This window comes from Phlebotomus papatasi, chromosome 1 (genome assembly GCF_024763615.1).
Source record: "Phlebotomus papatasi isolate M1 chromosome 1, Ppap_2.1, whole genome shotgun sequence".
Lineage (NCBI taxonomy): Eukaryota > Metazoa > Arthropoda > Insecta > Diptera > Psychodidae > Phlebotomus > Phlebotomus papatasi.
In genome coordinates, this window is record NC_077222.1 from 85,872,208 (window position 1) to 85,889,316 (window position 17,109).

Below are 17,109 nucleotides of genomic sequence, written 5' to 3' on the forward strand. Positions count from 1 at the left end.
GGCAAAATTAAAATAAAATTTGTCTGAATAGTTTTATTGTATTTTTAAATAAATATTTTTTATTGTATACAATCACACAACAATAATTCTTTTTTTTAATATAAATTTTTACTGGGTTAAATTATAAATTATCCATCTGATGCTATAGGAAAAAATACAAAAAGAAAACAATACCGCTAAATTTTCTGTTTTTTTTTTTAGAAATTCCAAAAAAAATAAGCATTTAATACTCAATGCAAATTAATTCAAAATTTATCTTTTTCTCTCTCATAAATATGGTTTATATTAAAAATTGTTATTGGCCTTTCATTCATACAAAAATGCTTTGCAAATATTACACTAATACCTTTTCTTCTTCTTTTTTATTTATCAAAAATATCAAGTTACTGGTTACTATTTCCATCATTAGCGTTGATAGTTATTGTTTAATTTTTTTTTATTAAAAAATGCTACACACTCTGGTTTAGGCAACTACGGAAAAAAACTAACTTTGGTTGATGTCTTACTTGAAAAAAAAATTATATAGCTCATTGTAGAATTACCATCGTTAACTTGGTATTTTCATTAATTGTTTTTTTTCTCTTTTTTTTTAGAAATTACTATGTCGTATTTTTGCTCTTTTTTCTCATTGTTTTTCTCTCTCAATTTCTATTGCTTCCTCAAATGGAAAGGATATGGATTTGCCACTTTAAATAGCGTCCACATGCCAGACTTTTGTATTGCAATCCTGACCAGTTGAGATCACAGTTTCATTGTCTAGCCAAACCAGACGCGTAATTTGTGACTGAGGATGGGCATCTGCAGAGAAAAATTCATTTAAAAGCTCATTTCAATTGAATGCGTAAGTGAATCAAAGTCTTACTCTTAATAATTGTATGCTTGGATGGATTGGTCACGGACCAAATGATGATTGTGGTATCGAGAGAGCCACTGGCCACAAGAAGTGAATTGGGGGACCAAGAGACGCAATTGACACGAGCATTGTGGAAGCCCCATTCCTTGTTATGAGGTGGCTAGAAGGAAAAAGGAAATAACAATTGCAAAATATTCCATCTTCAGACGCAAAAATCCTTTATAAATTGAAGAATCTTAAACAAGGAAGGAGCATTTCACTGAATTACTGTTCAGCTTTTGAGTTTTCTCAAGTCTCTTTTTTTTCTTCCAAATATTCGCAAAATACTTGCGCATAATGTGGGCGATATTCATGAAATATTTAAAATATTCACTCAATATTGCCAAATATTTGCAATATTCACCAAATATATAAAATATTTTCGATATATGCAAAAAATCTGAAATATTTTCTAAAATATTCATGATATTCGCAAAACGTTACCGATATTCGTAAAAATAACGATATTTGAGAAATATTTCAGAAATTCGGAAAATATTTAGGATATTTGTAGATTACTTTAATTAATAAATTGAATTGATTTATACTTGCAATTTTCCTTAAATATTCACAATATTCGCAAAATATTACTGATTTTGTAAAAAAAACATACGATATTCGTGAAATATTTGAAATATACTCCCAAAATAATTGAAATATTCCTCAAAAATTCACAATATTCGCAAAATATCTAAAATTTTCACGATATTCGTAAAAAATATGATATTCAAGAAATATTCACGATATTCGCAAAATACTTGCAATAACCGTCAAATATTCACAATATTAACAGAATATTACGGATATTCGCGAAATATTCAAAATATACGCAAAATATTCAAGATATTTACAAAATACTTATGATATTCACATAGGATTTCAGTTTTGTAATAGTCAGTGATATGCTCCTTGATTTTAGATTTAGATGAATGTGAAATACTTACAATCTTTATGAATTTCCATTGATAGATGAATGTTAGCGTGAAAAATGACACAAACACCACAGAAAAGTTAAGCACAGAAGAGTTGCAATAATTTTATAAAAATGTTTCACATCAATTTTAATAAAATTAGGAGATAAAGAATAGTGATTGCAAGTAAAGCAGGTTGCAAAGTGCTATAGCAATTTACAAATTTTCACTATATAAACATATAAAGCATAAGCAAAAGCATATAAAGCACAACAAAATTTGGGGACATTATTTAATTAGGTATAACTCTTAAAAGTCTATCAACAATCATGTAAGAATTATCTATTGTGCAATTATTTTCGAAAAAAATATAATAATAAAAATGCAAAACTTGCTTTCAGGACTTGGTTTAGAATTATTCAACGGAATGCACTAAATTTTTGAGGAATGGTCCCGAAAATCAGCTACCAACGGTCGGTCGAATTTTCAAAATTTTTTTTTTAAATTTTCTTCTAAAGTTACTCTTTCATATCCCAAAAATTGGAATTTCTAAAATATTTTCGACACAATAAATTATTATCAGAAAAAAGCACTATTTTTTGACCTGAGAGACCCATGTAACGCCTTAAGCCCGGTGGCTCGAAAGAGCCGTTACTAGTCCACAGTCCACAGTCCAAACAGTGGAAGAATTCCCCAGAAAGTTATCAATAAAGCAAGTGAATAATCTAACGGGATTCGAATTATTCACTTTCTCTAGCTTCGGCTGTTCAGCTGTTTAGAGCCGAAACAATAACGTTCCTTTATTAATTTTGAGAATATATACATTACCATCCACGGACATCGAATAGAAGTAGGCTATACTTCTTAAAATTACCAATAGAAAATATCGGAGTGCCGATGAATGAAAACAACATGTCGTTTTGAATGGGATCGCATTCCATCGACCTTAATCGACCTTCTTGGGACCATAGTCCATTCCAAAAGTGTTCATATCGAAAATTCTGAATGTTTTCTGACTGTTCCTTGTTCAAATCAATAAAATTCAATTGTAAAGAAAGAAGTAGGGTATAATTTGGAAAGGTGGGCAAGTGGACACTTAAGAAGGAGCACTAGTTTATATGCATTTGTATGCGGAATCCGTCTTTGATAGTCCAATTTTCGGAGTGTCCGACTTTTAGCACTGTCCGATATTTCGCGAATAGTTACAGCCTTTAAAAAATTCCACTTCAACTGGCCCACAGGTTTCGGTTAATTTAGTTTTACCTCGTCCAAGAAGCCAATTTTTCTTAATATATATAGTTTTGTAGAATTTTCTAAATAAGGCGTTATAGAACCAAAATTATCATAATCTGCTTATAGCGCTCTTTGTTCCGTCACTTAGTCTACTAAAAGTAATGTGACGCACTCTAATGTCCTAGACCTCCTAGACATACTTACGACTTAAGCTTAGAGACGGTTTCACCTTTAACGTAATTATAATCAAATTAATGATCAGATTACATTCCCATCAGTTTCTCACTAATTCGTCTCCCGGCCTGAGATGAGAAATGGCTTAGTTAGTTAGTTATAAGAATTTAGTCATAATTATTTTGATCATAATGTCGTTAAGCCGCCTCTGGGCTTAAGTCGTAAGTGCGTCTAGCGCATAAAGGAACTTAAGACCTTCCACAGGACTTTCAACACAAAATTCTCATTAATTAGTCTTTTAAAGGTGCATTAAAAGAGCTATCAAAGTATTTGTTCTATAAGACAGCTATTTTGCTTCTTGGGATCCTCCTCTCTAATATTTTTTTTTGGCTTGTTCAAGAAAAAAACAACTTAAGTAACCTTCAACCCTGCATTGAACACAAAAACCATTATCATTTAATGAACAATAAAAAAGTAATTATGTGTTTCTCATAAACATAAAATAAATTCATTGAGACTTTAAAATTATTTAACAAGCCCTATAACACCTGAAAATTCGTCAATTTCAACACCAACAACAAGAAATTTAATTGAGTGAAATTTTTTTAAGGGAAAAATAGAAATAAAGCATCAACAATTACCATAAATAAAAATTACGTGATTGAATAAGTCCTTTGATCATACACTGAGAAAAAAACGGGAGTGCGATTAATTTTTTTTCCTCATAACTTTAACACTTTTTAGGTGTAAAAATATATCAACATTTTTTAATGTTAACTTTACACCTTTTTAAGGGTAAAAATAACATGAAAAAGGGTAAATTTAACCCCTAATACACCTAAAAAGGATAATATTTACACTGATTTCGGATCAATACTGCAGGGTAAAATTAACATTTCCGTAATGTTATTTTAACTTTTTAGGATTTCTCTCTCAGTGCACTTAGAGAAATCCGAAAATGTTGAAATAAAATTCTGGAAATATTAATTTCACCCTGCAGTACTGATCCAAAATCGGTGTAAATATTATGCTTTTTAGGTGTATTAGGGGTTAAAGTTACCCTTTTTCATGTTAATTTTATCCTTAAAAAGGTGTAAAATTAACATTAAAAATGTTGATATATTTTTACACCTATAAGTGTTAAAGTTACGAGGAAAAAAAGTTAATCGTACCCCTTTTTTTCTCAGTGTGTAAAAAGCATGATTATCAAAATTAAATTATTGTCACACAAGAATTTTGGAGAATGAGAATAAGCAGTGAGAGGGAGGAAAAGGCTCATGCACAAATTGCCAAAATAAATTAAAAATCCAAAAAATGGTACTTACTTTGTATTCTGGCAAACCGTAGAGGATAACCTTTCGGTTGGAGTCACAGGCCACCAAGTATTTGTTGTCCGGCGAATAGGAGCAATCAGTCACTGGCCCCAGGTGATCCAGATCGAGCTTATGTTCGAGATTTGTGCCCACTAGCGAATAAATGTGCACCTTGTGATCATCTCCTCCAACAGCAACTTCCAGTGTCTCTGGATTGATGGCCAGGCAACTGGATTCGTACTTAATGGGCAGCGTGGATACCTTGCGATTATCCTGAACCACTGTGATCTCCTTGACACAGGGCACAATTACGATATTCTGCTCCTTGAGGACATCCAGTCCCCTCGGTTGACAATTTAACTTAACCACAACATCCGTATAAGTATTCCCTTCGACACTGATCTGCCTGAGGGAATCATCGATTCCGCAAGAGTACACATCTTCTCCCAGAGGCTTCATTCCATTCACCTGATTCCCATGCCCAGTTCCAGCCACGCGATCATTCATCCCATTTCCAGAATTCCAATTGGTGATGGCACCATCATGACTTCCGGTATAGATCGTACTGCGATCTTCACTGAGAGTCAGTACAGTGATGGGCTTATTGTGCCCCTTAATCACCCTCAGTGGCTTAGCCGGATTATTCACATCCAGATAATTGATAAAGCCCGACAGGGAAACAGTCAGAAGATTATCACCCTGCCAGAGGCAAGAAACCTGTTGATCATCCACAGTATTTCCCATTGGGAATTCCGACACCAATTGCTGCGTGGAAACATCCCACAAACGGCAAGTTTTATCCCCTGAACACGTCAACAGTTGACTTCCATCTCCCTTCCATGCCACCGCATAAACTCCACCCTTGTGAGCCGGACTCCCGAATTCCGCCACAAAGTCCGACGACTGACCATCGTACAGGAATACCTTCCCATCGAAGCCAGCCGAGGCAAAGTGGCTACCACTTGGGGAATAACGTACAGCCTGGACAAATCTCGTGTGTTCTTGCTTGGTCATCTTGAACTTAAATGGTGGACCCTCGAAGATAGCAATGGTATTATCTTCGCTACCCGTCACAATCCTAAAAGGACGACTTGGGCGAAAGTCGCAAGAATTGATCGGCTTCGACTGACCACTGATTTCTCCAACGGACGTACCAGTCTCAGCCATAAAAACATGACCAAATCTCTCACGACCCTCCCCAACAATGACAATTCGCTGATTGTCCGGAGACCAGGAGATATCCTTAATTGGACCACCAATCGGTTGGAATTCATTCTTAAGGATATGCTCTTTGTTGACCGTGTCCCAAATACGAATCTTCCCGGATTGATCTGCAAACCGAGGATTTTAAACTTTATTTCTCTTTCAAAATTTTTCTGAATCACGAAATTTTGATAAGTTTAAAAGGATAAAATCGATTTTTTCATGTTCTTTCAGAAAAAGAAAACTTTAAGGATTCATTAAACAAAAAATATTAAAATACAATTAAATTTTAATAAAAAAAAAATAAGATAAAGAACGAATGTGAATAGGAATTCGGCATCAAAAGAAAAGAAAAACATCTAAAAGGAACAGAGGCAGCCAAAATCTCGAACGCTAAAATCCCGAAAGAGCCAAAATCCCGAAAGCCAAAATCCCGAATGCCAAAATCCCGAATGCCAAAATCCTGAAAGGGATGACATTATATAGAGAAAAATGTGTAGAATAATTTCCCAAGATACAGAAAATTTCCCTTTGCCTCCAGCAAGCTCGGGTGCAATCGTGGGAGTAGCTATGACACTTTTAAGAATTCGGGATTTTGGCTTTCGGGATTTTGGCCCTTTCGGGATTTTGGCTTTCGGGATTTTGGCGTTCGGGATTTCTACCGGGACCCCTTTTTTGGTAATTTGGAGCCATGTCTAATTTGAAATTGTGAGATTTCAAAACAGTTTAAATAGCAAAAGGAAAATACAACGAAGAAGTATTATCGAATGTAAAGTCTTGTTGTTCTTCGTGATTTTCTTTTCCTCTTTGACCATTTAAAATAGTAAGAAAATCTCAAAATTCCCAAATAGACATAATTCCAAATTACCCCATCTTACCCTACATGCCTTATAACCGGAAAATTCGAAATCTCGAGTTTTTCAAAATTAAAATTTAACCAGTCTGGAGGGCCTAATTTCAACTGATTTAGTTAAATTTGGGTTTTATGGAAAGGTCTTGAAACTTCCAACCCAGCTGTATCTATTATAGTCGGTAAAGTACCTACCTCTAATTGATTTTTCACTTCTAATGGCGCTGGCACACCTTTTCAATTGGGTGAATTTCAACCGATTGAAATTTTACCTCTTACTCTTTTAAAGCGAAATAAAATATACGTGTCTCTTTCTGTCAAATAAAAATTGAAATTTCAATTTTAAATTTCATTTGACAGAAAGAGACACCTATATCTGATTTTACTTTAAAAGAGTAAGAGGTAAAATTTCAATTGATTGAAATTCACCCAATTGAAAAGGTGTGCCAGCGCCATTAGAAGTGAAAAATCAATTAGAGATAGGTACTTTACCGACTATAACAGATACAGCTGGGTTGGAAGTTTCAAGACCTTTCCATAAAATCCAAATTTAACTAAATCAGTTGAAATTAGGCCCTCCAGCGTAATAAATATGGCCAGCGCCATAAATATTACTACTTTTTATTGTTCGAAAATTTGTTATCGGACTGAAAATGAAACGGTAAGAGAAATTGACTCCCGATCTTCGGTGACGCCTCATAAAAACTCAGGTAAAATCCCCAGAGAAGTTTCTTTTACCTTTATTCCGACCAACCCCCACATCCCAAAAAATACTCAAAAAGACAATTCGCGCAGAGTACTAACTCATGAGTTCTAGCATTCCTCAAATTGAAGATTTCAAGAAATCAATTAAGCATATTTCTATCAAAAATATCAATGATCTTTTAAAGACCGACACAAATACTTCCAAATTGAGGGTTGCATACACAATCCCTCAGATAAAAATGCGTGGTTTTCAATTTTTTTTCTACAAATCAAAAGATTAAGTATTATTTGTATTATGTCCTTAGTTTACGATGAGGAACTTTCAGTAGGGGAGACTGGGGCAAAAAGTCACAAAACGGATATTTTATTATTTTACAAGCTAATCGAGCATTTTAAAAATTTATAATTAGCGCAGTTTTATAGGAAATTTACCGCTCTACAACTTTGTGAAAGTATTTTTCCTCTATTTTGTAAGGAAATACGTTTATCGGGCCAATTTCTAAAAGTACCAGACATTGGGTATTATCATATTTTGATTTGCTTCATTACAGGCTTCCGTAAATTTGAAAAAAAAATACGTAGAGGACATATTTTCATAGACAATTTATTCATGTATACCTTTGTAAAACACCGTTTTCTCTGTGAGAAAAGTTAGAAAACGAGAAAAGCGCTTTTCAAGCTATTTTAGAAAAAAAAAAAACACACAAAAGACTGCAAATCGTTTGATTAATGCAAACAACAAGCGACAAGACATGATAATGACGTTTCTTTTCGCCGTGAGACATCAGAAATTGTTTCACTTTTTTGTTACTTTTTGCTCTATACCTTTTGTTACTTTTTACCCCAAGTGGTCATTTTTAATAAATTAATTTCTGGAGAAAAGAATATTCGGAAAAAATGCTAAAACGGATAGCGGCTTTGTATTGAAAGAATCCAAATTATTTAGAAAATATTCACCAGTGCATCAGTTTTGGAAAATAAGTATGTAATAATTGTTATTTTCTGCAAGGAAAATATTTCAAAAATAGGGCTAAAAATTTCGATATTTTTTATTTTCTAAATTCCTTGTTCGAATTCTAAGAAACTTACGACATTGAAAAAGGTTTATGAAGGTTATCTATGGAAAAAAAATTTGAGTCGCTATCTTTTTTACCATGGAAGATATTGAATTTTGAATTTTTCGATTTGTGACTTTTTGCCCCAGTCTCCCCTATAATTGTGTAATATTTCCGATACTTGTGCAAAATGTATGAAAGACAAGATTTTCAAGAAACAAAAATTACTGAAGACAAAGATTCCAAAGACAAACTGGGAAAACAAAAGTGTAAAAAACAGAATGGAAAAAAAACAAAGATTCCCGATCCCGTCAAGGTCAAATGTTAAAAAGGCTCTAGAGAACGTAGGGGAAGGTTTTGAACCTTCGTACTAAAAAAGGAATCCAAGATTTAAGATTTTTTACTGAATGCCACACAAAGCGAATCAATTATATCACTATGTCAAAAAAATCTCTCACTTATTGGGTTCATAATTCTGCCTCACAAAATTCCTGGAAGTCCTTGGATTTTCCTCTACAGGAAAATGAAAATGTAGTAGCATTTTTTACGAATGTATCCGGTACCGGAATGCTTCGTACCATTTCTTCCAACCCCTGTAGGCCTCATTTTCCCCGGAAACGTTACACCGGAAACAAAAATTTGGGCGTCACTACTTAGATGGAACTTTCATCTACTTCTTTTCACTGTTTGTAGAAGGTATCACGCATTAAAAGATCAATTTTAAGCTATTTTTCTAACACATGTTTTTTGCAATCGAAAAACCATGTTTTCCCTGCATTCTGACAGTCAGTTCAGAGCTCGGTTAGGTGTGATTCTCTTATAATCACACCTATTGTAATCCTCGGATTTTCTCTGACACCTCCAAACAGTCTTACAGAACATATTTCGGACACAACTAATTTCAAAAATGACCAGCCATCAATTTAAAATGAAATGTGGAAAGTTTCACTTTAAAACAAGGAAAATTTTATGGAAAATACTCGAAATACATCGAAGTGGCAAAAAAAGAATCACATCTCCCTTAAACAGTCTAGTTTCATCACTGCACAAATCAGAAAGAAGCAATCACACCTATTGTAATCCTCGTAATTTCTCTAATACTTCGAATCTATCTTACAGAACATTTTTTGAACATCAGTGATTCTTAAAATTACCAGTGATTAATTTAAGGTTAAATGAGGAAAACTCCGCTTGAAAACAAAGCAAATTGTATGAAAAATGCAAGGAAAAATGCTTAAAACGCACCGTATGGACAATGAAAGAATCACACCTACCATAAACAGATTTAGGATTAATGTTCGACAGAAACGAAACAAAAACATCTGATGAAGTCTCACTTCGCTGTGAAAGTGCGTGTTTTTCTTAGAGATTTTCTTGAAAAATGTTGTAATCTTTGTAATATCACAATTTTCTTGTCAACTTGTTCAGTGGAATCTCTGGATGGGTCAAAATATCCAGAGCGTCGTGAACAGTGTGTCCCAAAACAGTCTGGAATTCACAGTCAATGATTTTGACTGATATTTTTACGAACCTGCACTGAAGGCAATCTTTGTGAACTTTTCTTCGCCCACAATTCCACCCCCTTCTAGCGAAAGATTTTCACGGTAAATATTAACCCTGATAAACCTTCTATAACTTAGAATGTTGTTTTTCTTCGAAAAGACTCTTGAAGCGTGAAAAAATGCATAAAATAATACACATCAGAATTGCGATTTTGGGCCCATTTTTTAGTTTTGCTTCTAGAACCCAGGAAAAAAGGCCTAGGCTCCCAATGTTGTCCGGAAATGTGAGATGTGGGATTAGCTATAAGAATATATGACCATGGATGATATTTATTTAGTAACTTGGAAAAAAATCAACATTTACGAACCTGCGACGTTACGAAGGTGCAAAACCTTCCCCTATTTCGCAACCGAATAAGATCATATTTGGGACCAATGGAAAGGTCTTGAAATTCCTGACAAGCTTGAACCGGTTCTTAACCGGTTATTAACCGATAAGTGATTTTCTGTCAAAAAGTCATTTTTTAATGTTTGTGTTTCAGTGATTTATGAATCGATTCAAATCGGTTGTGACCGGTAAATCGTAAATTATATGAAAGTACTTCTGAGATATATCATCTGAGTCAGAAGTTCGAACATTTTGCAAAGTCTGAGACTCTTTGCCACCCTTTTTTATTCTAAGCTTTATTCTCTTGTTTATATCATGTAAATTTGGCTATAATTTTATTAATTGTATTATTTGCGCGATTTTTAGTATTCCGTCAACACGATTAAACGCAATTAAATTCCTTTTTTTAATATTCAAATGATTTTTTGGACAGATCCTAAGACCGTCTTCAGACTAAAGGTTTAGCCTAGTTCCCGAGGATCTCAAAACCTCAAACAGCAACCGATTTTATTGATTTTTCAAAATGTAATAGGTCATTTGCCCTTAATAATCCAATCCTAAGTCAAAATTTTCCAAAAAATCTTGACTGATAAGATATTAGAGAAGTTAAGCCATATGACCAAGCCTTAGGTCTGAAGCCCGTATAAAGGCCTCTGTCCCTTTATAATTACGCCACGCCCTACAAAATTTTAACCTGTAAAATCTGAAACTAAAAGATTAGGTAAAAGAAATTTATGCAAAGGACCCTTAATCGATGATCCTAAATCCTCAATGACAGATTGGCATAAATCTTTACTGCTAAAATTTACAGGATACTCGAAGTCTTTTTGGGCCTTTAGGAAGCCACACTCAGTTTTATTAGCCCCCCCCCCCATTATTTCGACTGTCCCGTAAAATTTTAAGAATACTGAAAAATGCATAGTTCAAAAAAGGTGAATAGCAGCAATTGCTTAATTAATGCATGTGTAGCATATATATATTTTTTTAATAAAAGGACTCTTTAAGCCCCGCCCACAATTAAAATTGTTCTTGGGGCGGAGCTTACTTAGAAAGCTCAGTATTATCATTTCAAAAACATAGGATTTAACAAAAAAAAACCGTTGGACTATTTGTTTATTTGTAAAATAACTACTATTTGTTATTTATAAAAATATTTATATAGATACAAATTGGTGTTTTCTCATTAAAATTGTAAATATTGTGACTCATTCCTAAACGGGAACCAAAAAATTGCCGCCTGATAAAACATGAAAACCAAGTTCAAAATGAATATTGCGCTGAAAGTGATAAAATTATATTTGCAGATAAGATTGCAAATAGCAATAATTTTATGTGGAACGACAAATTGAATAAAATTTCACACAATTTCGTGAAATGTTTCTTTGACCCAGATTTTATCTCTAAAATGAATACTTTATGAATTCCGGGATGTTTCTGGATAGACTTTGCAATCTTGTTAGATTTTTGGGGCATTCTTTCCGACAAATCCTAAAAATGTGAATGAGAGAGTGAGAGTTACTTACCTCCCGAGGCGATGTAGAAGCCACTCGGAGAGTATTTCGCCACATTCACAGCACATGAGTGTTCCGTATAAATGTCGGCGATAGCAGGATTCTATAATTAAAGTTAACAGGCGTTGGCGTATATTTATATCGTGATCTCTCGGAGATTCCCGGACAAGCCGGCCGCTCCAAAATAAATCCACAAGGCGCACTCACCTCGATATTTCTGATAATCACAGAGTTCCCATTGGTGTAGAGGAAATTCTTCCCCTTGGGATCTCCACCCAGAACAATGGGTTGGCCCCTTTGGGTTCTGGGCAGCGTAGCATAGATGAACTCTGCAGAGGATGGCACAAAAAAAAAGAGAACCGAGAGATTAGTGACCTCTGCAAAAAGCCTCCAGAGTGTCTCCCAACGCTGCCAACGTCAAAATCCCACTTCCCAGGACCACCTTTCCTTATCACTTGCTCAACCACCAGCCCAATGTAGGGGAGTTGGAGGCAAGGTGGTTGTGCAGCACAAAAAAATGGCCATGAATCACAGCCGACTGACAAGATTATGCCCATATATGGGGTGTTGTCTGTCTCCGACAGAAATCCCGCAAATGCCCAACAATCCGTCATTTTATCGTTCCGCCCGACCCCAATTTTTCGCCTGATTGAGTCGGAGAGCGTGGAAAAAGCCCAAAGAGCCCCAAATAGCGGTAAATTCGTGGGAAAATTGGGCTGACGTTGGCCGGCGTCGAGACACTCCTTCAACTTCAATTTTCACGTGGAAAAACACTCACTGTTGGAATAAGACATTATCTCACGAATAATTCACACACTCTTGCTATTCCCTGTATGGTTTCTTGGTAATTTTGTGGCCTATTTATGGAGTTATTTTGATATCTTTTCTCAACACTCGCACTCTCTCGCCAACTCCAAGCTCGCACTGACAGCCAGAGGTGGTCAACCCAAAATTTTCTGGTCCAACTTGGATATAAGATGGGAATTCTAAACACCATTTCCAACAAAATTCCGTGGAAGGCGGCCGATTTCTTTTAATATAAAACTTGAAATACATTTTTTTAAAAAATTTGCATTTGTCTGATCAAAAGGATTACTCAATTTATAAATTATTTCTGAAGTAGGATAATTGTAATTGCTTATGCCCTAGACACACTTACGACTTAAGCCGTGAGGCGGCTTAGTGGAGAATGATAGAAATGTGGTTTAACAATTATTTCGAATATAATTACGCTAAGCCATCTCTCGGCTAATCCTCAGGTCTGCCGTGGCCCTTATGCCCTAGACACACTTACGACTTAAGCCGAGAGGCGACTTAGTGGAAAATTATTGAAATGCACTTTAACCATTATTTCTAATATAATTACGCTAAGCCGTCTCTCGACTAATCCCCATGTCTGTCAAGGCCCTTAGGGATTTATGTGATGCGGAATAAATTTCACAATAAATTAAAAAAAAAATAAACCAAGATGTTATGTTCGTTATGTTACTATTGCCACTAGGCTTTCTTTCATAAGTACTAAACTAAATTTGATAAAATTTTAATACTTAATCGAAAAAATACTTATTAAGGAAAATCTTGTAGCAAACAACTCTCTGTTTAAAAAGAAGTCGAAATTAATATCTTTAATTTTTTAACCTTTTAACGACGAGACACTTTTTTCGGACTGAAAATCAACAATAAAAATTAAACTGAGAAACATAATAAATGATAAGTTTTACATCTAACCTTGGAAAGTCCAATAGAGTCTGATTCGGTGCATTTTGTGCTTCTATCGCTTCTATGAACGATAGGGACAAAAATAGCCCAAAAATTTAAGTAATTTTTCCTACAATACCAATGAATAATATTTTTCACTTTAATGAAAAATAAAACGTATTAGTATTGTAGTTTTTATTGCCAAAAGGGTTTTGCTTAAAAAAATTGGAAGTATAAAAAATAAATAAAATCAATTAGGAATTTGAGAATTTAAAAATTCGCCATTTTTGAGCTTAAATATTTACTACACAGTAAATAGCTAGAGACTTGCAAAAAATATTCTAGATTCTTTCAACCTTCTCCTTTACAATAATGTACAGACATAAGAAAAAAATAACTTTAGATATAGTCAGAAAAAATGATTTTCTTTATGGGACACCGGTGTTCCAATCGTCCTTAAAGGGTTAATGGATTTTAAATTGACAATGATCCCTAGGGACAACCGTTCTGATAATACAGTTAGAACCCCGCTATAGGCCATCGCTCTACACAGAAAAAAATATTTTCTCAAAATGTTCGTAAATGTTTGTGAATTCCTATTGGGGACTTACGAAATCCTCGTTAAATCGGATAACCTAGAAATAAGTTCGTAAAGCTTGTATTTTTTCACAAACATTGTTCGTAAATTGATCACTTGACGAGCATTTTTTTGTACTTTTACAAACATTTGTTCGTAAATGTTCGTAAGGGGCCTCAGTGGATCAGTGGATAGAGCAGTGGCCCTATGACTGTGAGGTCTTGGGTTCGAGACTGGGCAGCTGCAGATTTTTCAGCTGCTGTAATAGTCTTGAGTTCGTCCAGTGAATGAATGGAATAGTAATGCCAATACATTGACAACGAATCGCCTAAAAAGAGAGGTTGGTATAGGAAATAAGTTTCGACATGCAGAGTTTAGTCGAATACAAATACTCATTCACTGCCCAGATCCACAAACCAAGGTTGGTTTACCGTGATGTAAAGCGATACTGTGTGTATCAGAACGCACACAGAGCACTGTGATGTGGAGCAGGTTTACTCGCCTTGGGGGTTAAGGTAGAACAGGAGAATGGGGAGTGCATAATGGGCTCAAATAAGTGGCCTGGGTGCAGCGGTTCCGCAAGGAATATAACCGACCCACAGACAAATCTTAATCAAATCTTAAATGTTCGTAAACACACAAAAAATGTTTGTCATTTTTTCATAAAATTTTGTCATTTTTTCGTAAATTTTTGTTTTCCTGACGAACATTTTACGAACATTTACGAACAAATGACAAAATTTTACGAACATTTTTTGTGTGTTTACGAACATTTAAGATTTAATTAAGATTTGACTGTGGGTCGGTTATATTCCTTGCGGAACCGCTGCACCCAGGCCACTTATTTGAACCCATTATGCACTCCCATTATTATTACTCCCACTAATGATTATTTTTCTCATTGTTTGAAATATTTTGCATTTAGTTTAACTTCTATACAAATATATAAAAATAATACTTAGGAATTTTATTAAATTTTTGATTACACTATTTTCTTTAATTTACACAATTTGCATATAATTTATTATTTCACTGAAGATGTTAAAACGGTTCACGGTTCACCCTTTCAAATCAGCATTGAATGTTCTGGATCAGCTTCGAAGTAGCACTTTACGGTTAAATACGCAGTTTCGCACTCATCTTTTCCATCTGAAAAGCCAAAACACATTTGCATAATGCATCACTAAAATCACTTAAAAAATAAACTCACGAATCGTTCTGCATTTCGCAGTTACAGCTTCAATGATTTCTTTAATTTCCGTTGGGAGTAAATGAGCAATTTCCTCGAACATTATATGACCATGTTCATCTATCAAACCCGTCGTACGGAAGAGACAGTCGATGTAGCATTGCAAATTCCGATCATCAGGGAGATATCCTCCGACACTAGCCAAAATTAGAGACTCGTCAACATTAGTCTCAGCCACGCAGTGTTCATGTAAGAGTCTCGCAGGCTCCCTCAATTCCTCAGGGAGCTCCAGTTTTGATCCTCCATATGCAAGTGGAATAGTTAAAAGCGTACCCACAACGAATAGTACCACTTTGAGAAGCATTTTCGCGGTTGAAAAATCACAAACTTATGAAGAAAAAATACAGCAGAGACTCTTTTTATCATCTCGTTCGCATGCAAATGCGAGATTTAAATTCCTTGGAAAATCTGGAGAGCATATTATTAACCAGCAGACGCAGAAACATGCAATTATATGCACATTAGTCCATGAAAAATTGTGAAATATGACAAAAATAAAGAAAAGATGAATTTTATTATTATGTGAGACACTAAAATGTTTTTTTTTTTAAGTTTTACAAAGAATGTAATTTTTTGCTTTTGGTAAATTATTTTACGATTGAGAGATGATTTTCAATATTTTCAATAATTATATCTCGAACTTTGAAGAGAGTAGCGAGAATTTGTTTTTAATTCTTTAATTATTTTTGACCTCCTGATAATTCCAATAAATTACATACAAAGACCCTTTTTTCGTCTAATCTTTGCGAATCAGACAATTTTTGAGAAATGGAGACACGTTGATTTTCCGTCTAATCTAATCTGTTCGGTGGACACTACAACTAAAGGCGACTCGGTTAGAAATAGGGATTTATTTAGTCTTCATGGACTCCTCATAAGACAACTGAAGAATCAGTAACAGACATCCATTCTATTACTCCCCATCCCAACCAAAACCATGTTTTTCGAAGTATTTCGAAAATGTAGTGATTTTTTCTTAAATATTTAAGTATTTTGGGTATTACAGACGGACATTATGAGAAGATATCTTTGAATTATTCCTATAATAATGAGTTTTGAGTTTTCAAATCAAATGCAAGGCGTAACTCGTAACACTCAGAATGATTTCACTTCCCGGTTTCACGAAAAAAATGTGTGGATCTCACGAGTTTCCTGGGTTCTCTGAAGAAATACATGAATTCGTCAGATTTTCTGGAAAATTTGTATAGGTTTCTATAATCCTTGAAAAATGCATGGGCTTCCCATTTACAGAAGTTCCCTGAGAGAAAATTTGAGGATTCTATAGTTTCCCTGAAAAAAAAACGTGATGGTTTCCCCCCATTTTTCTATTAATTTATCAAATAATTCTATTAATTCTACTAATTATTTCTATTAATTTATTAATTTCTATTATCCACTTTAAGGGATCTAAACAGAAAATTCTGCGTATGACGCTCAAAGAGAACAAAATCACAGTGTAGTAAAATAAAAAAAAAACAAAATTGACATTTGTTGATAGAGTGTTTTTGCTGCCTCTTTAGAAGCAATTCGCGGAGAGGTATTAGAGCTTCTTATATCAGTTGCAATTTAATACATATATTTTCTTGACTATTATTTTTTTGAAAAGAGTGTTTCATAGAATTTTATTACACTCTTTTCAAGACTTTTATATTTCTATTGAATTCCATTACAAGTTGTATAGAAGATCAGTATAAGATCGTTTCAAACATTTGGTTCCATAAGGCAGCTAATTTGCCAGTTGGGCCAGGTTAACCGAAAAATTCTATGGGTTCCCAGCGAGGTTCCCAGGTCTCAGGTTCCCCGAGTACATTGAGGAGTGTATGGGTTCCATGCACTGACCCGCTTGTA

At 34.4% G+C, this 17,109-nt stretch overlaps 2 protein-coding genes across 2 annotated transcripts; both read right to left on the reverse strand.

Moving 5' to 3' along the window:
• Positions 1-18: 18 nt before the first annotated feature.
• On the reverse strand, positions 19-12,681 carry LOC129797913 (actin-interacting protein 1). Its single transcript, XM_055840793.1, has 6 exons — positions 12,516-12,681; positions 11,945-12,066; positions 11,750-11,840; positions 4,536-5,854; positions 863-1,013; positions 19-798 (listed from the first exon to the last, which is right to left on the reverse strand). The coding sequence occupies exons 1-6, from the start codon at positions 12,529-12,531 to the stop codon at positions 689-691; spliced, it is 1,809 nt and encodes a 602-aa protein (XP_055696768.1). The 5' UTR covers positions 12,532-12,681; the 3' UTR covers positions 19-688.
• A 2,275-nt stretch (positions 12,682-14,956) lies between these two features.
• LOC129797940 (general odorant-binding protein 69a-like) lies at positions 14,957-15,594 on the reverse strand. The gene is made up of 2 exons (XM_055840827.1): positions 15,223-15,594; positions 14,957-15,161 (listed from the first exon to the last, which is right to left on the reverse strand). Exons 1-2 carry the CDS (start codon positions 15,563-15,565, stop codon positions 15,079-15,081), a joined length of 426 nt encoding a protein of 141 aa, XP_055696802.1. The 5' UTR covers positions 15,566-15,594; the 3' UTR covers positions 14,957-15,078.
• Positions 15,595-17,109: the final 1,515 nt, after the last annotated feature.

Coding starts and splice junctions, on each gene's coding strand:
- LOC129797913 (XM_055840793.1), bottom strand. Junction 1,014..4,535: donor ACGGTTTGCCAGAATACAAA/GTAAGTACCATT, acceptor TTTTCCTTCTAG/CCACCTCATAACAAGGAATG. Junction 799..862: donor CAAGCATACAATTATTAAGA/GTAAGACTTTGA, acceptor TTTTCTCTGCAG/ATGCCCATCCTCAGTCACAA.
- LOC129797940 (XM_055840827.1), bottom strand. CDS start 15,565: ATGCTTCTCAAAGTGGTACTATTCGTTGTGGGTACGCTTTTAACTATT. Junction 15,162..15,222: donor TGCGAAATGCAGAACGATTC/GTGAGTTTATTT, acceptor TTGGCTTTTCAG/ATGGAAAAGATGAGTGCGAA.